General features: G+C 39.1%; 2 protein-coding genes across 5 annotated transcripts in view; one reads left to right on the plus strand and one right to left on the minus strand.

Moving 5' to 3' along the window:
* Positions 1-20,363, plus strand: part of astn1 (astrotactin 1) — a 566,677-nt gene that overhangs the window by 449,855 nt on the left and 96,459 nt on the right. For 3 of the 4 annotated variants that reach the window (XM_039816835.1, XM_039816836.1, XM_039816838.1), the window contains one exon: positions 2,582-5,694. The exons of the other annotated variant lie outside the window; for it this stretch is intronic. In XM_039816835.1, coding sequence (XP_039672769.1) covers positions 2,582-2,819 — 238 coding nt within the window. In that variant the 3' untranslated portion in view covers positions 2,820-5,694. Of the gene's footprint in view, positions 1-2,581; positions 5,695-20,363 lie in introns of those variants that run through there. 4 annotated transcript variants of the gene reach the window in all.
* pappa2 (pappalysin 2) overlaps positions 7,336-20,363 on the minus strand; it is a 105,713-nt gene continuing 92,685 nt past the window's right edge. Inside the window, exons 27-28 of the mRNA XM_039816834.1 lie at positions 13,076-13,174; positions 7,336-8,921 (exon numbers count right to left, since the gene is read on the minus strand). Coding sequence (XP_039672768.1) covers positions 8,805-8,921; positions 13,076-13,174 — 216 coding nt within the window. The 3' untranslated portion in view covers positions 7,336-8,804. The remainder of the gene's footprint in view (positions 8,922-13,075; positions 13,175-20,363) is intronic.

The raw sequence follows: 20,363 nt of genomic DNA on the forward strand, positions 1-20,363 counted from the left end.
TCACCAGTTAGAATAACTCAATCGGGTCCATTATTTTCCCTGCCATCATCTCCCTTTTCAGTGTCATCTTTGCTTTTCATCATTTTCACCTCTCCATCATCATTTGCATGACAATCATCATCATCCAATCTGCTTCATAACTATCAGGTGAGTGCCCATGATTATTAGTGGAACACCGTATATTTGTGAATTCATTGTGGTTTGCGTTCACTTGCACATGTTGCATTACAAACGGGAGGGAAACCAAACATTTGCAGGCAGACTCTGTCAAATAATTTGCTGAAAGTGGTCTGCATGTGAAAAGGAAATCTATAGAACTAGAGCTATGGATAGGTAAAACACTTAGAAATCGACAAATGTTTATTCTATCAGTATCCTCTAACTGGGGCATGCTGAATGTGTAGCCCGGTGCTCTGACATGTCACTAGTTCATCAGTATAATGTGCTGTGACTCTGGTGCGTCCAGCAGACTTGTGGTTTGGCAGAATGGGGACACTGTGCTGTAGACTAAAGAATGAGGAGAAGGTGTGTGTGGAATGAATGAAATCTTCTCCCGCTGCCATTTTCTGACTTTAGACAAACACTTGACAGGATTTCACTACGAGGGCCAAACAGGCTGCATCAGGCTTAATGATTATTTACTGCACGCAGTGTCCCTCCAGTATGAGACGTATTTATGTGACCTCTCTGGATCATGTTACTAATGGAGATGGTTTTTCAGCTGGCCTGGTTTGGCCAAAGGACAAGTTTAAGCATTTCATAGTCTCTCCTATGCCTCTCCACAGTATTGCAGCTGTCCATTAGACTGTTTTTCTCTACAGGACCAGCTCTTTACTTGCCACACAGCCATTCATTCCTTCATTAATTCAATTTCCACTGTTTTACTTCCCTTTTTCCAACACAGACCTTTAGCAGCCACTGTGTGCTTTGGGTCAAAGTTGGAATGTGTCAGTAACAGTGCACCTTACCCTGTGAGCTCCTTTGGGAAGCAGTGGTAGATGGGTAGGTTTAGGTTCTGTCATACAGTGATGTAATTCTAAAACAAAATCAAAGTTATCCATGTTTCTAAAATCAGCAGAGCCACAGTGTGATTTATGGACTGTAGACCATCTAATGTATCTGAAGGCTGATGTGCATAAACACTGACATTCCACCTTCCTTCAGATGCTTGGCAACAAGTGTTTCCCACAGATCGTTGCATTTCAACAGCTTTCTTAACCCTTACAACCAATATAGTGGATTGGTCAGTCTTGGGGAGATTTTTAGTTTGAATAGAAATGTGTATCCTGTAGAATTCTGTTAGAGGCAAATTATGGCAGTGCAACGCAAGTAGATTCCAGGGGTGAAGTTGTGTTTTTCCTCACTGTTCCCCTTTGCTATTTGAATGACTTCCTATGTGATAAAGTAGGAAGTGCAGTGGCAGTCCAGTGGTGCAGTGCAATTTGGTGTCAAGAAAGGCTACAGTTTACACCATCTACTGGCTGCCTGGTCAGACCAGGGCCCCGATTCCCGAAGGCTAAGATGCCTTGCGGTAATTAAATTTGACACATTAAACAGGGATCAACATCCAAATTCTATACAATGTGGCAGTCCTTCCAGTGCGTGGGGGATGTGTTATCAGAAATGTCAGAGGAAAATTGATGCACAACTTTTATTTAGGCTCAACAGAAAAACAGTTGTTTGGCTCGCTCTGCCTTTTATTTCCATGGTCATTTATCGATGATATTTACAGACAATACATCACTCATTGTCTGTCTGTTTTATTTTTTATGTCTAAAAAAGTATGCATAAATAAAACATAAAAAAGCATACAAGTATGTGTATGTTGTCTTTGCCTACTTCACACAGAAACAGTCCCATAATCCAGACTGATCTCATAAAGTGGCGTATGTATGACACGGCAATTCGTATGCCGTTTTGGCGTGTTATCAAGATGCAAAATCGCTTTTTAGCGTGTTTATCAACGCCGTTCGGCCACCATTGACCTACATTACGTGTGATTTTTTTTTTTTGCCGTAGCGAGTAGTATGAAAGGACGTAAGTCCGCGGAGGGAGGTTGGTTGGGGTGGCGGATGGGTAAACTTTCACCCGGGATTGTCTTTATTGTTTTCCTAAGCATGTGACGTTGGTCACTGTTTGTTTTTTTTGTCGTTTTTTGTGTTACTATAGCCTTTCCCAATGTTCTTTTCCTAAACCCAACCTTTTTTTTTTCACACGCGTATGACGTTCTCGCAATAGTACGGCTCGTTCTCGCGATAGTACAGCACGTTCTCGCGATAACGTGTATGTTTACATCCTGTATACAGCGTAGACATACATGTGGATAGCTCAAAATGCGTACAGATAACACGCCATTTGGCTTTAGGAAAGTGGCGTGTATGTTTACGCAAAGTCATGATGCCATGTTGCCATAATCTGGAAAATAATAGCACTACGGTACTCAATTTATATTGTTTCCATGTTCTATTTGTTCTGTTTTTAATTTGCTCTTACTCTCTTACATATGACCATTTATGGATGTTATCAAGATATAAAGCAAACATAACACACTTTAATTATTTCCTCACTTTTGTTCCAACAGGAAGGCCAGCCTCATCCTCTCCCAGCTAGATGAACTCTCCCCGTGGTGTAAGGGTCTTCTTCAGGAGCCGAAGATCGGCCTCCGCAGGATGTCCCTCAAGTTCCTGTCCTGCCGTTACACTGACAGCAAGGCCTTTGGGCTGAACTGGTCGGACATGGGCCAGGACGTATACAAGGCCTGTGACGAGCAGACGCTCACAGTCATGTATAATGACTACGGCGAGCCCAAGGAGCTGTGAAAAGATTAAAGGGTTAGATGTGTACAGGAATGTGGGAGATTTGTCAAACCCAACAAAGAAACACATAAAATGCAGGTTTCACATTTGTTTCCATAAGCTATTTGCATTCATGGTGTCATAAGCAAAGAAAGACAGACCTATAGTATTCAATGCACTTATATTTTAGAACAACAAATAACTTAGAGGGACAAAACATAAGGCCATGCATTTTATTTCACTGTATTTCTTTGTTGGACTCAACAATCTCCTCTTTAAATGTTGATACATAAAAGGAACTTGTTGTTTTACCCCTTTGTTGCGAACGTCTGACATCTTAATAGTCTAATCTATATGGGAAAGTGCTATTTCATTTGGCTTCTTTATATTCAGTCAGATATTAAAAGGTCCGATCTGGGATATTAAGGGTTACACATGAGCTCATTTGTGCCTGTTTAGATCTAAACTTCCGCACATCTTTAGAAACTTTGGTGAAAAATTACAAAAGGCAACTCTTGATGTCAAACGTGGCTTAAAACGGAGAGCGATTGTGACATTTTAGGTTGCCTATATCCATCCTACAGCCTCGATAAGCCCTGTCTCCTAAATCTTCCGTTCCCATACAACTAAACTGCATTCTCAGTTGTTTCAAGAGAAACTTATTTGTCCCAGATTAAGTTTGTTATGACTTATTTTTAACGAAGTTATGTAACAAACATACTTATTTGAACCCAAACCATAATCTTATCCTGTACCTAACCAAATAGTTTTGTTTCAATTCACAACATTAACCATGTGTTTAAAACTGTTTCACAACATGCACCTGTTGTTGGTACGAGGATGGTTTATCTAAGAGAAAATACTTTTTTCTCGAGACATAAATGAGAATGCAGTTTACTTGTATGGGAAAAAATAATGTCCAAATGAAGCTTCATGAACCATTAGTCGTATTTGTTGACCCCACTAGACGGCGCTCTTGGTTTAAAGAAAAAGGCTCAAGGAACGGCAATTCAGTGTGCTTTCAACCCTTTGTTGAAGAGAGAGCGCCATCTGGTGGGCTCAGAAAATGGTTCAAAAAGCGTCATTTGGCTATCACTAATGGGAACAAGTTTGCCCGGATACAGCTAGCTGCTTCTTAGACCCGACCTAAAGTCAACGCTTTGTTCTTGTAAAGTTTTCATAAAGGATCCAGGAGTTTCTGGGTCTTTTAAAGATTTAAAATTCATTGTAGCTTCAGTTTCACTGGTACATTCCAACCATTGGTAAATATTTTACAGCTTCTGATTCTTGCCATACTCATTTATTATGAATAGCTGCAACAAACCCAGTGGGTGAACACTTCCTGGTAGTGATGGCCAAATAAAGCCTCATGAAGCTTTGTGAACCATTTTCTTTATTTTCTGAGCCCACTAGATGACGCTCTTGGTTTAAAGAAAAAGGCTCAAGGAATGGCTTTTCACTGTGCTTTCCACACTTTGCTCAACAGAGAACCATCTAGTGGGCTCAGGGAACAAAAGAAAATGGTTCATGAAGCTTTATGAGGCTTAATTTGGCCATCACTACTCAGGGCTAAAACATCATGTATCTCAGCTGTGATTGGTTATTGGCTGCTGTATTGTGTAGAGTTGCTTATACAGTTTTCTCTTCTCTTTTTACATATTTTGAATGAAGTCAACCTCTGAACTAGTACTTACAAACCTGGTTTTGTCATTCAAACATGTTGAAAAGTTAATACAGTGCAAGATATTTAAAAAAAGCCAGTATTTTACAAAGTTATCCATGTTTCTATGAAAAAGGCGAGGTAGCATGTAAACACAGATTTTATTAGAAAGGTAAATAATAAGAGAGGATGGTCTGCTGAGTTATTTTAGTAGTATAGACTAAAAAACAAACTTGTACATAGCATTATCATAAAAGTTTTAGTGATATAACCTGCTGAATGTAGTATTAATAGCTTGCATTTATAAGTGAAGCTGTTATAAAGGAGGTTTACTAAATAAACAGGCATCACAGAGTGAATACACAGGTCTGTTCATTTTCTCTACACATTCAATAAAACCTGCCAAACCGTTTCTTTTATGGTTTTCACATTCAAAATCAAACCAATGAACCACTGTTAGAAGTGATAATTCTGTATTGAAACTGCAAATTAACAGTGTCTTAATGTTTTCAACTGCTTCTCTATATGATTAAACTTCATGCAACAATGTCTTTACAAAGCTTTATGCAACATTTCCACTAATACTGTGTGTTTATTGTGAGTATATTTTAACTTTTATATGACCTCTATTTGTTCCGTTATCATTTTATCATTGTGCAGTGACCATGTTGGAGATTGATGTCAAAGAAATGCAAATTTATATTATTTGTTGATTTTGAACAAATCTCATGTGAATACTAAAATGAACACTTGTAGATTTTTGTATAGGCAGCAAAGTATTTCATAAATGCATCACATTATATCACAGTTGTTTTTCTTCTGTATATAAATATACAACAGGTGGCATTTTACATAACACTTCAGTGTGCTTTAGTAGATACAATATTGTATTGTAATATCTCCTGTGTAGCTTAGTACAGCAATTGGATTAATCTGCTCTATTGCAGTTGTGATGTAAAGAGCAGAGGGCTCTACTTTTTGTGATTTAAACATGAGATCCATTATCTGAAACTGGATTGTGATTGGTTGATTAAAAGATTACTGTATAATTTTTTTTTAAATAGTAAAATGACAAACTAATTAAGTGTAATTGAAAATAAGGCAACATAACTTTTGAGATGTAAACCAACCATCTACTATCTGCATGATATTATTGTCTAGACCATCTGTGGCTATTATAAACTTTTTTCACTTTGATCTTTGCTACTTCAAAAAACAATAAAGAATATATTATGAAAAGTGTCTGTATAGATATTCTTCAACCATCAGTTTTCAGAAGACATCTTTTCTAATTTGTTTCCGCTAGTTTTCCATGCTCTTGAATTACTTAATTTGTGCGCATAAAAAAATCATACCCGAGACATACTTTTGATACGTTTGAACACTATATGATCAATTTGAAATTGGCACAGCAGAGTTCTTGCTGATGCCACCAGCTCAGCTCGGCTCTAATATTTACACCTCTACACGACTGTACCTTACTGTACAGTGACAGTGATCTCAAGTCAAAGGTCCACTGGCAGACAGTGAGATGCAGTCAAAACATACACCGGTTATCCAATCTGTAATGTGTGTTCAAAAGCAAAACAAAATGTAGTATAGACTGCGCTGCCTCTAAGGCTTTTTATATCAAAACATTACGGAGACATCAGAGCCAGCAGTAAATTACCAAAAGGCCTGAGATGAGAGTGGGCTCACCGGGATAACGATGGACGATGATCGGCCATTGCTCTCGGCAGCTGGTCTTACCCGGGTCCTCACATCAGAGCGATAGGAATTAGTTGGATAAACGGACCACCTGAAATAATCCTAAAACTTAAAGTGACAAAAAAATATAACAGCCCTGACCCTGTCTCCAAATCTCGGCCATCACAGATGGTTGCTGGAAAACACCTATGATTGGGCCCAAAAAAATCAGGCCTGGCCCTACATAGTTTCTGTCCAATCTCGATCTGAGCCGGAACCACGGCAGCAGTTTTGGGTCCAAGCCCAATTAAAAACCTGAATTTCAAATATAAAAATAAAAAAATCTATCAGTGTGCTTTTTTATTCTTATATGTAAGTTGGATATCCAGAAGATGGCGGTCACACACAGCCCATACATTATTAATTACATTAAACAGACTATAAGGTCTGCATTTAAAAAAAAAAATAATACACCGGGAAATTTGCGAGTACCCAACCTAATTCAAGCCCAGGGGAAGTTTGCAAAAATCACAGCCCCCGGCTTGAATTGGGTTGGCTACACCTAACCCAATCCCTAACCCAATCGGGTTTGGCCAGAGAATCAAAGCTCTAGCGCGGAATGCACACGGGGATACTTGGCTACCTGAAATCCAAGCACAGTCAGGCAAAGTCAGCAAGAACATACACTTGGCAAGATGCAGACTTTGAGTCGTAACAGTATTCGGGCTGAGTGATGACATTTCCACGAGAAAACAAGAACAGACTAGAATGCAGATTGAGAAAGGCCTCTGAATGACACGTTGCTGCAGCAGTAGGGACTGAAGTTACAGGTCGTTGTTGCTACTCCGGTCACTTTGGGTAGAGCACTCAGACTATGAGTGGCAGGTGGGTCACAATACTGAATGAATTCCTTCATATTATTATCATCTGTGTTTCAGCAATACTGGCTAGCTTTTTTTGTTTTCTATAATTTTGGTGAACTGACCCTTTAAAATTCCTTAGGAGAATTTCCCAGTATTTATGTGTATTCACTTGTAAGTCATGCAAAACAATATATATGTGAAGCTAAAGTATTACAGTGAGGCCACTAATCCACCTGTGTGTGTGTGTGTGTGTGTACTGTCAAGTCAGCCACATTTTATTATATATAACATATTATTTGTTAATGTGCAGAAACCCACAAAAGACATTACATGGGTCGATATAAAGTTGCTATTTATTTCATATAGAGTAAAAGTACTGTAAAATATCACAAAAGAACATGATTACACTTGTATAGATACAATATGGGGTACTTCATGATTTTTGGCTAAAGGATACCAGAACCTGACATACGAACATGCAAGCAGGAGAAGTTTGAAGTCTGTGTTGAGCAAAAAATATACCCAGGCTTCCCAAAAGTCTTAGTTATCTTCATTTTTGGTTTATCTTTTTCATTTATCTACTGCTTTGGGGACTCCAACATTTATTAATTTTTTCACTGTTTCAAGTGCACCTTTGTTTTAGTGGAAATCCATGTTTTAGAACAATAATTCTGACATTGATATTTGACATTTGCCTGACATTCCCATTTAGATTTGGATGTAGTGTTTATAATTCAAAATATGTGAAGTCATTTGTATGACATATTTTGTTGTGTAAATACAACTGAACACAATCCCAGAAAATACACGTTTGGGAAGCCCTGTGCACATGCCATATGGTACAGATAAATGTTTGTATTACTGGATCTTTGACATAAATAGTGATGTCTTGTGTGACTAATACATATGTTAGATATGTTAGGTGATCCAAATATATTATTCTATACATGTTAGTCTTTACAGATATGTATTCTTTTACATTCCTAAAGAACCTGATGATGAAGACTGTAACTAATTTTAGTATTTGGGAGCATTTGTTTTTGACAGTAGGGATTAGTTTGTTTTTGAAGAAATGTTTCTGTGATTGTGATTTTCTTTTAACCCACTTGACTTAGATTTGACTCGTCCTCATTTGGTTTTGAATAAGCCATCGGACAAGTTAAAAAACAGAATTGTTTTGGCTTCACTATGGTACTTTGAAATACTTCCATAGATAATGTTTCTCTAACTGGATGCTACAGTAAACACAGTTAGCAGCAGTAGCCATTACGGTCAGGTCTGTGCATGGACTGAAACTGTTTTCAGGCACAGCCAGTTCTTTATTTTGTTTTTATCTCAAGCTAATCAAGTCCAGAAAAGTACTTGAATCTATTTACAATACTGATTTGATCCAATTAGGATGACTTCATTTGTACAGGAGTGGATAGACTGTGTTGTAACACTAGTTGAACTAGACCTGTGTTAGGTTAGGGTCTTTTCAAAATATCATTTTCTGCTCTTACATAGATCCAGCAGTCAAGATGACCCTTAACTTGTTAACAGGAAAAGAAAACAAATATTCATGTGTGGATGTGTGGCTGGATTTGTGCAGGAAGGAATCACATTTCCAAACCAACATGAGTCATATGTGATGCTTTTTAACAGCAAGATCACTTATGATAAAATGGCCTTTTTATGTATGAAGTCTGACTTCAATTGTGTTTTTTGCATTACAAATGTTACACATTTAGTATTTTTGTGGTGTATAGTCTGTGGTTTGACTCTGTTTAACACAAGTTCAGCCTCTTTAATCCCTCCATCTTATTGCATTCCTCCTCCATCTCCTCCCAAGTGTTTGGCTTTGCTCTTATTTTCCTCGGCGTCCGGATCACGGCAAGTGCACTCATCCTCATTGCAGTCCGCCCCAAACTGAATGACCTGTTGGTAAAAAAGCACAACATTCAATGCTCGGCTTCCCGGAACCACTATAGATCTTTCAATCTGTGGCTGGATTCAAACAGAAACACAAGATGTGACTTTTCAGGCATGTCTGGTGCAGATGTCATTTTTAATGGATGACTAAACCAAGAAAACACACATTCCATTTGGTTGGTTTCCTTGTTTAAAACTGCCTGGGATGGTCTTTGACGAAATCTGATAAAACGGTGTGCATATACTGTATATGGCCTAATCTAGTGCAAGTAGGTGGAACAAAAGCCTAGAAAAGGACAAAAAGCATCAGGGTAAAAAGAAATATTACATCAGGACTTTCAGTAAAAGCAGAACACAGTCACTGAAAAATGCACTAGTTGAAGAGGCTTCCCAATAGGGTTGTTACATTTCAACTGTAGCAAAGAGCACGACTTTGAATGGCAAAAACAGACAATAAAAACTACATTTGCTTGAAGTGACCTAGCAGTTAGTGAACTCCACTTCTACATTTTGTTTATGCTGAAAGGTGAGTATCGCTTAGTAACCTGAGTGTGGTCTTAGTAGACTTGTTGTATTTCCTCACAGTTTCAAAGAGAATTCCAACGACCCCCCAGAGGCTGATAAAGCGCATGATGTCAAATGGTTCAACGTGGACTTTGAATGGCGAGAAACCTTGAGGGTCTTCGGGAGGGAAAGGAGGGAGGAACGCACCGCCGTGGAGGTAAACGGATGAACACATGTTAAGAATCAACAACAAGAGGCTGCCAGCTCTTGTCTAGGAAGCGAGCCATCACCACAGGTTGCAAAATAAACTCTGGTGCCCCGTGAAGCAGTCTGTTGCAAGAAATGTAAACATTCGCTCCTGGAGAGAAGGAGTGAGAGGAAGATTGAGAGAAAAAAGGGAGAGGGGGAAAGCAGAGTGGGAGGCAGAGAAAGAAAATAAGGATGACTGCAAGCAGGGTGAGAAGAAGAGTGGGAGGTAGCAGCTTGTCGGCCTTCACTGCGGATTGCGCTCAGTTTTGGAGGGAGCCGGGGTTAATGGCAGGGTAATAGTTCCACTAAGGGGTCTCAACGAGCTGCAGAAGGCCCGAGCTTAACTTAAAATGCCAGCAGTCCCATTTAAGACGAATTGGCACTGCCATTAAATGTTTCCTTTACAGCTTTATCTTGATTCATTAATGCATCTGCAGAACACTTCAGGCAATGCTCCACCTTTGATGCCTTCTAACAACCTTTGGAAGGAAAGAAAGGGCTCATTTTTGCCTCATCCACAGAAACAAAAGCCAAGTCTTTTGGCTGTTTCTGAGGGTTTGGATTTGTTGCCTCCCTGCTGTTTACTTATGAACAGAATCCATGTGACAAGAAAAGGTTTAAAATGGATGAAAGCAACGTAAAAAAACATGTCCTCGGTCTTCCTTCTGTTCGCCCTTTGCCGCTTTTACTTCTCTAACCCATTGTTGGACTAGAACACAGACTCCAGTTAACAAATCAAAGGTTACATTGTGTGTTTCCATAGATGGGGTGGCAGCTCAGTGCTTTCTTTTGGAGTCTTCCCCGTTGGCCGATGACTTAATCCTACCTGAATCATCTCTCGTGTATCCCTCCTCCCTTGTCATCGCTGCAACTACCCCTGTAAATAAAACCAATACTGCCTGAGCTCCATAAAAAGGATGCAGCTGGACCGGTTTGACTGATCCAAACACAAATAGATATGAATATTGATTCAAATAATTTATGTAGTTCAGATGCAGGTTACTTATCCTGCCAGGTACTGGAACAAGTGCCACAATGTTACTTGCAGAATAAAGTAAAAATCCAACTCACTTCATCGTCATATGTGTGTGTTAACTGAAACTGTAGCAATTGGCATAAAATATTCTCTCTTAAAAAAAAAAAAAATCTTGTTTGACAGCAGGGAAAATATGTGATGTGGGTCACGCTGTGTTAAAAACCTGTAATTTCCTACACCTGCACAAGTCGAGCCACATAGAAACAGAGAGTTCTGTAAACAAACCCAACATCCACCACTCTTCATTACCCCCCTCTGCTCCATCGCTCTGCTGGAGCCGCGGTGGCAGTCAGGATGCTGACTCTCACGGCGGTTTAGTTGACTTCCTCAGAACTGAGCTGCTGTTTTACAGTGGCCGACTAAACTGAAAACCGTCAGACACCCCCCCACCCCACCCCCCTGCCCTATAAAAGAGCAGTTAGTGGCAGTCTGGCAGCTCATTTATTATGATGGCAGCTTCTCGCTGAACTCCTTCTCAATTTAGGAAGGAGCTGCCAGTGAGTCATGGCGTGTTGCGGACATGAAGTAGACAGCCAAGGCTCGGCCAACTGTAGGCCATTGGAATTAATAGGCAGGGCCCCCTGATTAAGTGTCATGAATATGTGGCTGTACAGTAGCCAAATAGGGTATAGTGAAATGGTTGGGGCTTCTTCCCAAATGTCCACATGGGACAGAAGTTCTCATGAAAGCACAAAAAATAGGAAAAAAGACGTGTTTATGTAGAAGCAGTTGAGGGAATGAGTGGCCTGGTTTCCACCACTGGCCTGACCTGGCCTTGCTCATTATTATTCATACCATTACTCTTAGCCACCCAATATATACAGCAATCATTTAGAGCAATTAATGTAATGTGATGCATTTTCATTTGTAGTGAGCACGAACAAGCTATCACCAGGGAGAGTGTGTTAGGATGGATAAACACAAAGATATCCATATTTTTCAAACTGATTAGGCCTGCATTAAATGTTCTTTATTTGAAAATGCAAATAGATTAAAGATCTGCATTACAGTGAAGAGCTGCAATACAAAAACGTTTCTCATCTCCATTTAAAGGGATCTTTCAAAAGTTGGATGGGATAAGGTACTTATCCATGTATTTCCTACAGTAGATGGCGGTCGGCACACCCCAAGTTTGGAGAAGCAGTCAGGAGAACACAGAAGCTAAGGACAGGGCAGCAGCTAAATGTATTTCAGCCACCTGAAAAATGGCCATCTAAAAAAAAAAAAAATCAATATCAGTTTAAGTTTACGCTATATAGTTAGGATATTTTCACTGCTTTACCTTCTACTAACTAACCTTGATCGGTAAGTTTATTTGTTATTGTGTGACTTTGGTGATTTAAAAGGGTTAAGAGCCAACAACATTAACAAACTAACTAACCATTCAAGTCTGGTGGCTTTGATGAGAGCATAGACATAAACAGCTTCATTTACCCCCATTTAAACTTAAACAGGCAAGACAAAGTGGTGAAAATATTTTTAAGATAGCGTACACTTAAATTGATATTGATTTTTTTTAGGTGGTTAACATACATTTAGATGCTGCCCCCGTCCACAGCAGTACATTGTTTGGCTTCAGTGTCGGTACTCCTGCCTGCTTCTCCAAACTGGGGGCGTGCAGACTGCCATCTACTGTAGGTAATACACTGACTATGGATAAGTCGTAAAAACCCCACTTTAAAAAATCCAAACTCTCGCTTCAAGATGCTTTAAATTAATTGCTTTTTGGGACCACAACCAAAATAATACATTGACATAGTGTAATAGAAGACAATCTCATCGGGTATATTATGTCCATACTGTAGTTAAGTGTGTTCTGACTAGTTCTTGCTGCAGTGGAGCAATGGCTTAATATGAGAAGTGAGAAAGTATATAGCAGCATGGGCTGGTGAAAACCTGCTTATTTACCATTTGAGTGGAAAAGCTGGAGGGCACAAGTCTCCTCTGTTGTTTCAAGTACAGATGAGGGAGACTAAATAGGCACAGTCGTTAACAGGAGAGAGGGGAAAGTAGCAAGGATTTGTGTTTGTTTGCTTAGTAGAAGTCTCCTGCGTAGTAGCACAGTGCTCGTGCCAAAAGAGATGGATTTCTACTACTGTAAACAGGAAGAATCTGGCTTTAAATCCAGCTTCAGCATCTAAGCTCCATCTTGATTGCAAGATGCAAGCCTGGAGCAAGCAACAACACTTTTGCTACCTTTTAAACCAAGTGGACACAAATTGTAAGTTATATTGTATCTGTTGAAAGAAATTTATTTTTAGTATTAAAAAAACAAAAACAGATGGTATAAAACTGATGAAAATCAATATTTCTCTTTCTATGTAAATACGGCAGACAGGAGGTGTAGCACTAGCCATGTCTGATTGTGTACCTTTCTGGTGGAGAGTGTAGACGGGCAGCAGTCTCCTCCATCATACTGGCAGTAGGCTCTGTTGTTGATGGTGTCACACCAGCCATCCCCTCCAAAAGGCTAGAAACAAGTTACAAACAAGAAACAGTGTCAGTGTTCTCCCCAAAATGATGGTTTTACATCACACGAGGCGGGTGAGGCCGAGAAGGCAGAATCTTCCCAGAAAAAAATATTTTCAGTAAGTGGCAGACACTGTCATAGTAATGAATTTGTTTGGATCTAATGTCAAAATAAACACTCATGCAGCATTATCCAAGTCCAATCCAAGTTTTTCATTCAGTCGTGCGAAAGAGTCAGTTGCAAATAGCAAATAGTTTACATGCACTTTATTTTAGTGGATACATTAATTCAGTCTTTGCTGCAAATGTTAAGCCTAAGCACCCGTTGGTAAATAAATTCAGCCTTATATGAAGCACTGATGCTAATGTTGGGGATAAACTGAGTATTTTGTGATAAGCTAATGAGTGGTTGCAGATGAGGAGGAAGTTAACTACCCGAGGTGATAAATAGCTTAGCGTGATTTGTTTGCATATTTGGTTAAAAGTATGATTTCTGGTAAGGCCTTAAGTGGTTAAATGTAGCAATGGCCAAAAGAAGCCTCATGAAGCTTTGTGAACCCTTTTATTCATTTTATGAGCCCACTAGATGGTACTTTTGGTTTAAAGAAAAAGGCTCAAGGAATGGCATTTCAGTGTGCATTCAACCCTTTGTTAAACAGAGAGCGCCATCTAGTGGGCTCAGAAAATAAAGAAAATGGTTCATGAAGCTCCATTTGGCCATCACTAGTTAAATGCTAAGGTCAGTTTACATTAGCATAATTATCTGAATAAATCAGCCATTTATCCTTCACATTAGCTTTGTAAAACATAGGCATGATGTTTGAATATCATAGGGGCAAAGAAGTTGCTGGACTACACTACTGAGGTTTCTTGAGGTGTTGGCCTAACTCACAAAAAGAATTGTCTGATAAACCTAGTAATTGCCAAATGAAGCCTCATGAAGCTTTGTGAACCTTTTTCTTAGCCCACAAGATGGTGCTGTTAGTATAAAGCTGTAGTGCGTAGTTTCTGTCTACCTCATGAGGAATTCTAAGTAATGACAACAAAACTGTCGGCGCGTCCACATGATACAAGCTTTCCGTGATCGCGCACAGTCCTAACCCTCCTCCACGCAGTTGCTAGTAGCCAAGGAGGACACGGAGGATTAAAAAAACATGATTAACTCATCAGAAGAGGTAATTATCTTCACTTGAGTTTCTGCGCGCGAATGTCACCGGACGACACAATCTTCTGAACATAGTCACACTGAGAAATACAGAGAGAGTTGTGTGGAGCTGATAGTCTTGATTAGCTTTGTAGCAACTCATTTGGCAATGGCTTGAATGTAACGGACGTTTGTTAATATCAAAAAGTTATACTTGCGGGGCTCTAGTGGGCTCAGAAAATAAAGAAAATTGTTATTGAAGCTTCATGAAGCTTTATTTGGGCATCACTAGATAAACCTGCTGATGGATCCACAGTCATTCTCCAGGTAAAGAGTGAATGTGGCTGCCTATGGTGCTTAACAATTATGACATGTAGCGTGATGTTTGCTATGGTACTGTAAACATTTGGATGGTGGCCTATCATTTGTTTAAAGTCTGAACTGCATTATGGCACAGGTGAGTAAACGACCCTAGACTTGCTGCAGCCATTTGGCTTAAACTTTTGGAGTCTTTTCGAAGAGATGGAGTGAAAATTGTTTCCTTTGGCATTCCAGGATAAACAATGTGACAAACTGACATAAGTATACATTAAATGTAATAAAGCAATATAGGTTTAATTTAGATTAATTTTTATTTAAACTAGGATAGACAGCGTAGACAGACAGATGTCATTTGATGACTGTTCAGATATGCTTCACCTTACGTAGAATACCTATTTATGACAATTCGTCAAACAGTTTTTTTTGCAATGCTCTGGCCAGTGTGGGAGTCGTTCTTGAGAAACTCTGGAGTGGCATGCAAATTTGTGGAATTTAAGTTACATAGAATATCAAACATGTCATGATGAAAACCTTTTTGATGTTTTTAGGCAAAACCTTCAGGGCTTCCCTGAAGTGCCAACAATATGAAAATAAGTGCTCAGGGCCAAAGATACTTTTGGCTTTCTCCGATGAGCTGATGGAGTCAATTCAAAGACTTAGGGTTCTACCTAACCTGCGCAGGGGGAGAGAGCAGCTGCTGAGAAGATTTCTGCAGTTTTTTTGTCTGCACTTCAAAGAACTCCTTACTTGATGAATCCCCTTGCCTTTCCCAACTAAACTGCCTTGGCATTAATAAATCTATTTAATCGTTCTGTTTCTGAGTAAATACTTTACCAGCAATTGCACCAGATGCCTCACCCAAATCACTACTAGTACGTAAATCGTTGTTACCTTCAGTCTTGGGTAGTCATGCATAATACAGACTTGCTTAGCCTGCTGTCAGATTCATTTGTATCTTACATATTTCCATAGCTGAGCTGTAATGTGGGTTTGATCTCCATTTCACATACATGAAATGGAGATCCTGGTGAAAAGACAGCAGACCCCACACTTTGCCCACATGCGGTTCATTGTGAGGTCAGGGCTCATGTTGAGGTTAATTATTATTAACACTCCCTTCCAGGCAGCATATACCTTACTCTGGTAAGCACAGACTCATTAAGGGTATTAAACCAGCCAGAGTTGGCTCCGCACTGTAGTCCCCCATGGGTAATTAAAAGGTCAACTGGTTTGTGTATTACCATTATACAATAACTCCCTTCAAATCAGTGTAAAAAGGACATACAAAGCAGCAGCATACAAACCCCACACCTCGCTAACATCAATACTCCACCTCTTAGCAGGGCTATTTGTAGGGGAGCATGTGCTGTCATCAGCACCAGCCAATTTCGTAAAACAGATATGTCAAGCAGCAATATATTTATTTTTCACTTCCCACCAAGTATCTGTATCTTTCTTTTAAAAGCAAATATTTTATCATCTTCCCCTCCTTCGCCCTGTTCGCCCTTCTTGCCCAGAGCTCGCTGGAAACAGTTGGGGGAGTGTGAGGTTTGCCCTTTTCTCTTCTCTACTCGACTGACTCAAAGTGTTTTTCCCTTTGATAGGAACGACAGTTCAGGGAGTTCAAGGGAGGTCTGTGTATGTGTGTGTATTGACGGTGGTTGTAGTTTGGCTCCGGGAAATTGTACAACACAGTCCACTATAGTGTGCCAGGCATTATATATTATTATAAGCCATATTACTTGGTAAATCCTAGGCCTTTATATATGCTCAGAAGAAAAAGTATTGTGAGAACTAAGTTAAAGCAGGAATGTACTGTGGTTAACGTGTACTGTATATATGTGCAGTATAGAAAGTATAGATTACTCGAAAAACCCAGTTTAAATGTAGTTAGTCTGTAATCTTACTTAATCTTATCTCATCACTTACCATGTTTCTGAATCATGATTGTCATATTTAAGTGTATTAAAGACTATTACAACCAGGTTAAGTGGTGAAACCTGTATTGTGACACGAGAGGACAAGCTCTGTGAAACAGTTTATGCTGTGTTTGAATTGTACAAATAGCCTGCTGGTTGTGGAAACTAGATTATTAAATGGTTGAATTTTCCAGTGTAGTTCCTTTCACTTTTAGCAGGTTTTGGATTGAATTGTTTGGGGTACAACAATGCAGAGCAATTAGTAGTAATATTGGCTTTCATACCATTGCAGTCGCTCCAAAGTGATCGCTCTCAGTCTGGGTCTCTATCATGCACATTCATGTTAAAAAAGTCTTAAGAAATCTGGTTCACCATTTACACGGCAAAGTAGTCAAGTTTCACAAATATAGCTGTGTTTCTCTAAGTCCTTTAACCTTTAAAAAGGAAACCAGGTTTCTCGTTTACATGTTTAAGAAATCGAGTTATTGCCAAAATCTGTAAATAATCAGATGACTTAAGTGCACATAAACACATGATTGAAGTCCGTGCCTGCACTTCAAAATGCCACTCACTGCCAGTTGTGTGCCAACTTTTGCTGCTTTTTACTTCCATATTTAAAAAATGGTCACCTCAAAAAAAAACTTTTCACGGAAGAACCACTTCTAATGCATGGTTTCCAGCAATGAGCTGATTGCATGTCCCTGTGCCATCCTCCCAGTGAAGTGCATGCAGCTAACACAGTTAGGTGCAGGGTTAAGTGCCTTTCCACCTGTAAACCTTAAACCTCCTAAAACAACCCAGTTAATGGCGACATTCTGTTGTATGGAAATACAGTTGTGCAGATGTCCCAACTGTATGAAAATTCAACATCAGACTCATGACTTATCTCAAAAACACTGCACCAGTGGGTGGTTCTGAGCTAAAGCATTCATAGTCCTCGATACCAGCAGTAATTCCTAACCCCCTTGGGTTACCACATTCTCAAAATAACTTTTGCAAGAAGTAGAGCATGTCCTGGATCATGGGTTAATGGTTCTGGACTTTCACCAGCCCTGAAACATCTGGCAGTGAGCCCCATATACCTTGGTTTTCAGGAGAAGCTCAGAGTACAGTTGGTAGATTTCCCTAGTGGATACCTGAGTAACTCCCTGTGGAGATATTTTTAAGGCAAGTCCAACTTGAAGATTTAAGAGAGACACGAAAGACCCAGAATATGCTAGAGAGATGCTAATCACCGAATAGCCTGCTGGACTGAATGATGTGGCTGGGGCAATGCACATTTGTCCTACTCTGTTTAGTCTTTTTCCACTGTAAATTGGACCTGTATAAGTTACCTAGAATGGATGGATGGTTAGCTGGGGAAGAATTCAATCAAAGGTGAATCTTGTTGAAATAAAATGTGTTCCGTCAAGAAACTGAAAACGGGGAATTGTACTCAATGTACAGGGAGGAAACATATTAAGGAACATAGCTATACTTTCTAGCAAGCGAGGCAAGCTACAACCCAGTAAAATCGTTATTATTTTCATTGGTAAGGGGTCAAACCTGAAGATGCTATATGTGCTTTCATCACACATTTCCATCTTAGATGACCAAGAATCCATGACTCTTTCTTGGATAGCAAGCTTTGTATTTGGAAGAAAGCCAACAATGATTTCCTCTGTGAATAGACGTGTGGTTTTGACTCCACTACTTTCAATTCACTTATTGTAAATTAACCAAAAGAAAGAAATCATAACTTATTCCGCTGTCTAATAATTAGGGTTGTCTGTTGTCTGAAGTAACAACCTCTACTCTTTTGGCTGCCTTTTGTCTACAGAGACTCATTTGATTAATTTGCTTTGGTTGCATTGGTCTTCAATTAAACAACTGCAGCAAGTGTTTCAGAATAAATTAAAAGAAGTAGAGCTGTGCATAAAAAAAAAAATATTTCTTAAGCATTAGTCTTGAAGTTTCGCAACTGTAATTACAACAGGTGTTGATATATTGTTAAGTTCACTGTTGGTCTACTTTGTCTTCAATTTATGTCAACCCTGATCTTCCATCTAAAGTAAACATTCAGGCAATTTTTTTGTGATCCTATACACACACACATATATATATATATATATATATATATATATATATATATTTGAAACAAACAAAACAGTTTGTACAAACCAGTTGGAGTGTAGAAGACATTCAGGCTTTTTGAGCCAGAGGATAACTTGATGTGTCAGATGTGTGGCAGAGGTTAGAATCAGAAATGTTCTATTTGTTTATATCCTGCCTCATGCAAAACTATTGTGATATAGAAACAACTATCTCTAATCCTCAATGTAAAACTTGTTACTTCCAGACTGGAAAGCTACTATACAGTGTTTCATGATGTGATCAAGGGGATTAACACAGTGTCCACCAACCAAATGTTTTAGATAATTATGTCCTCTTTGCCTAGATGCCATTTATTAAGTGATACATGATTCAATGCATTTAATTGGCTTTCTGTTAGACACTTTTTTAATAATGCTGAGAACAATCTAAGAAAAACACTTTGATTAAGACACAGCAGGTATTTTGTCACTGATATTACTATTTCTAAAGCTATGAAGTAGATGCAACCATTACAGAACAGTCTCAGCCTGGCAGTTGTACTAGACAAGGGCTGCTGTTTCAATAGGATTCATGAGCTGACTTTTACACTAATTGTCAATGGGTTTTAAGAAATAATGGAAAGAGAGGCAGAGTAAGAGAAAGATTGGGAGCAATGGCATCTGGATGAGATCTGGCATGGTGCATATGCAGCACATGTGGTCTGGTATAATTTACAGTGTTGTCATGGAGGAGCAGGTTATAAGCAACTGTTTTGCCTAGCAACATTCACGGGAAGGTGGAAGGGGAAAATGTAGTGCTGGCAGTAGGAAGAATATTTTAATACCGTGAGACATCAACAGTTTATGTGTTCCATCGGTAGTTCCAGCCTTTTCTGAACCCAACGGATGAATGCCAAATAAAAACTGTTTTTATGATTTTAGATGATATACTGTCACTGCTAAAATATTGCTGAGCAGAGATGGACGTTAAATTGTAACTAACTTTCAATTAAGATAAAAACTACAGGACATGAAATATGATGAAATTGAACAAGCCCAAAAGTCTAAAATCATGCTACAGCGGCCTCTAAGTGCAGCATTGTTTATTATACAGTCCTTCCAGGATTTCGGCCTTTTTTTTAGATTGTTGCGGCCCAAAATGCCTGATTTTGCGGGAGCTTTTGTAAAAAAATTTGATAAAAGTTGCGATGTCTTTTGTATTTTTGTTGCAATGAAGTTGTAATTTTTTTTTTTAAATAAAAAATTAAAGGAAACTTGTTTTGGGGAGAATAAAATTACTCTGGGCTGAGTTTTCCTAGTAACCTTACCAAAAAGGCTCAGGATGGTGCAAATGTTGATATAATATGAAAATGGCTGGTGGATTTAAGACAAAAAATAATAATAAAATAATAATTTTTATTTGAACATATGTGTCAGTGGATTGTTGATCTTTACATTGTTAGTTAATTTCCTATACGGTTTGATAAAGTACTTATTGGACTTTAACTTATCATTGCACTAGCTGTCCTCAATGTAGGTCATCCTGTACGTCTCATCTCCCGTTTTTCCTGCATGCACCGTGTGTTTTTGTGTGTGCGCGCATCAGTCGTGGGGGGAACTGAGCAGCAGCCCCACCCACTGCAGAGAGCCGACAGGATTGAAACAGCAGCAACTTTAGAGTGGAAAAACATTACAGCGTACATTGATGTTAAAATGTATACAGGTTGGCAGGAC

Source organism: Perca fluviatilis, chromosome 11 (genome assembly GCF_010015445.1).
Source record: "Perca fluviatilis chromosome 11, GENO_Pfluv_1.0, whole genome shotgun sequence".
NCBI classification, from domain to species: Eukaryota; Metazoa; Chordata; class Actinopteri; order Perciformes; family Percidae; genus Perca; species Perca fluviatilis.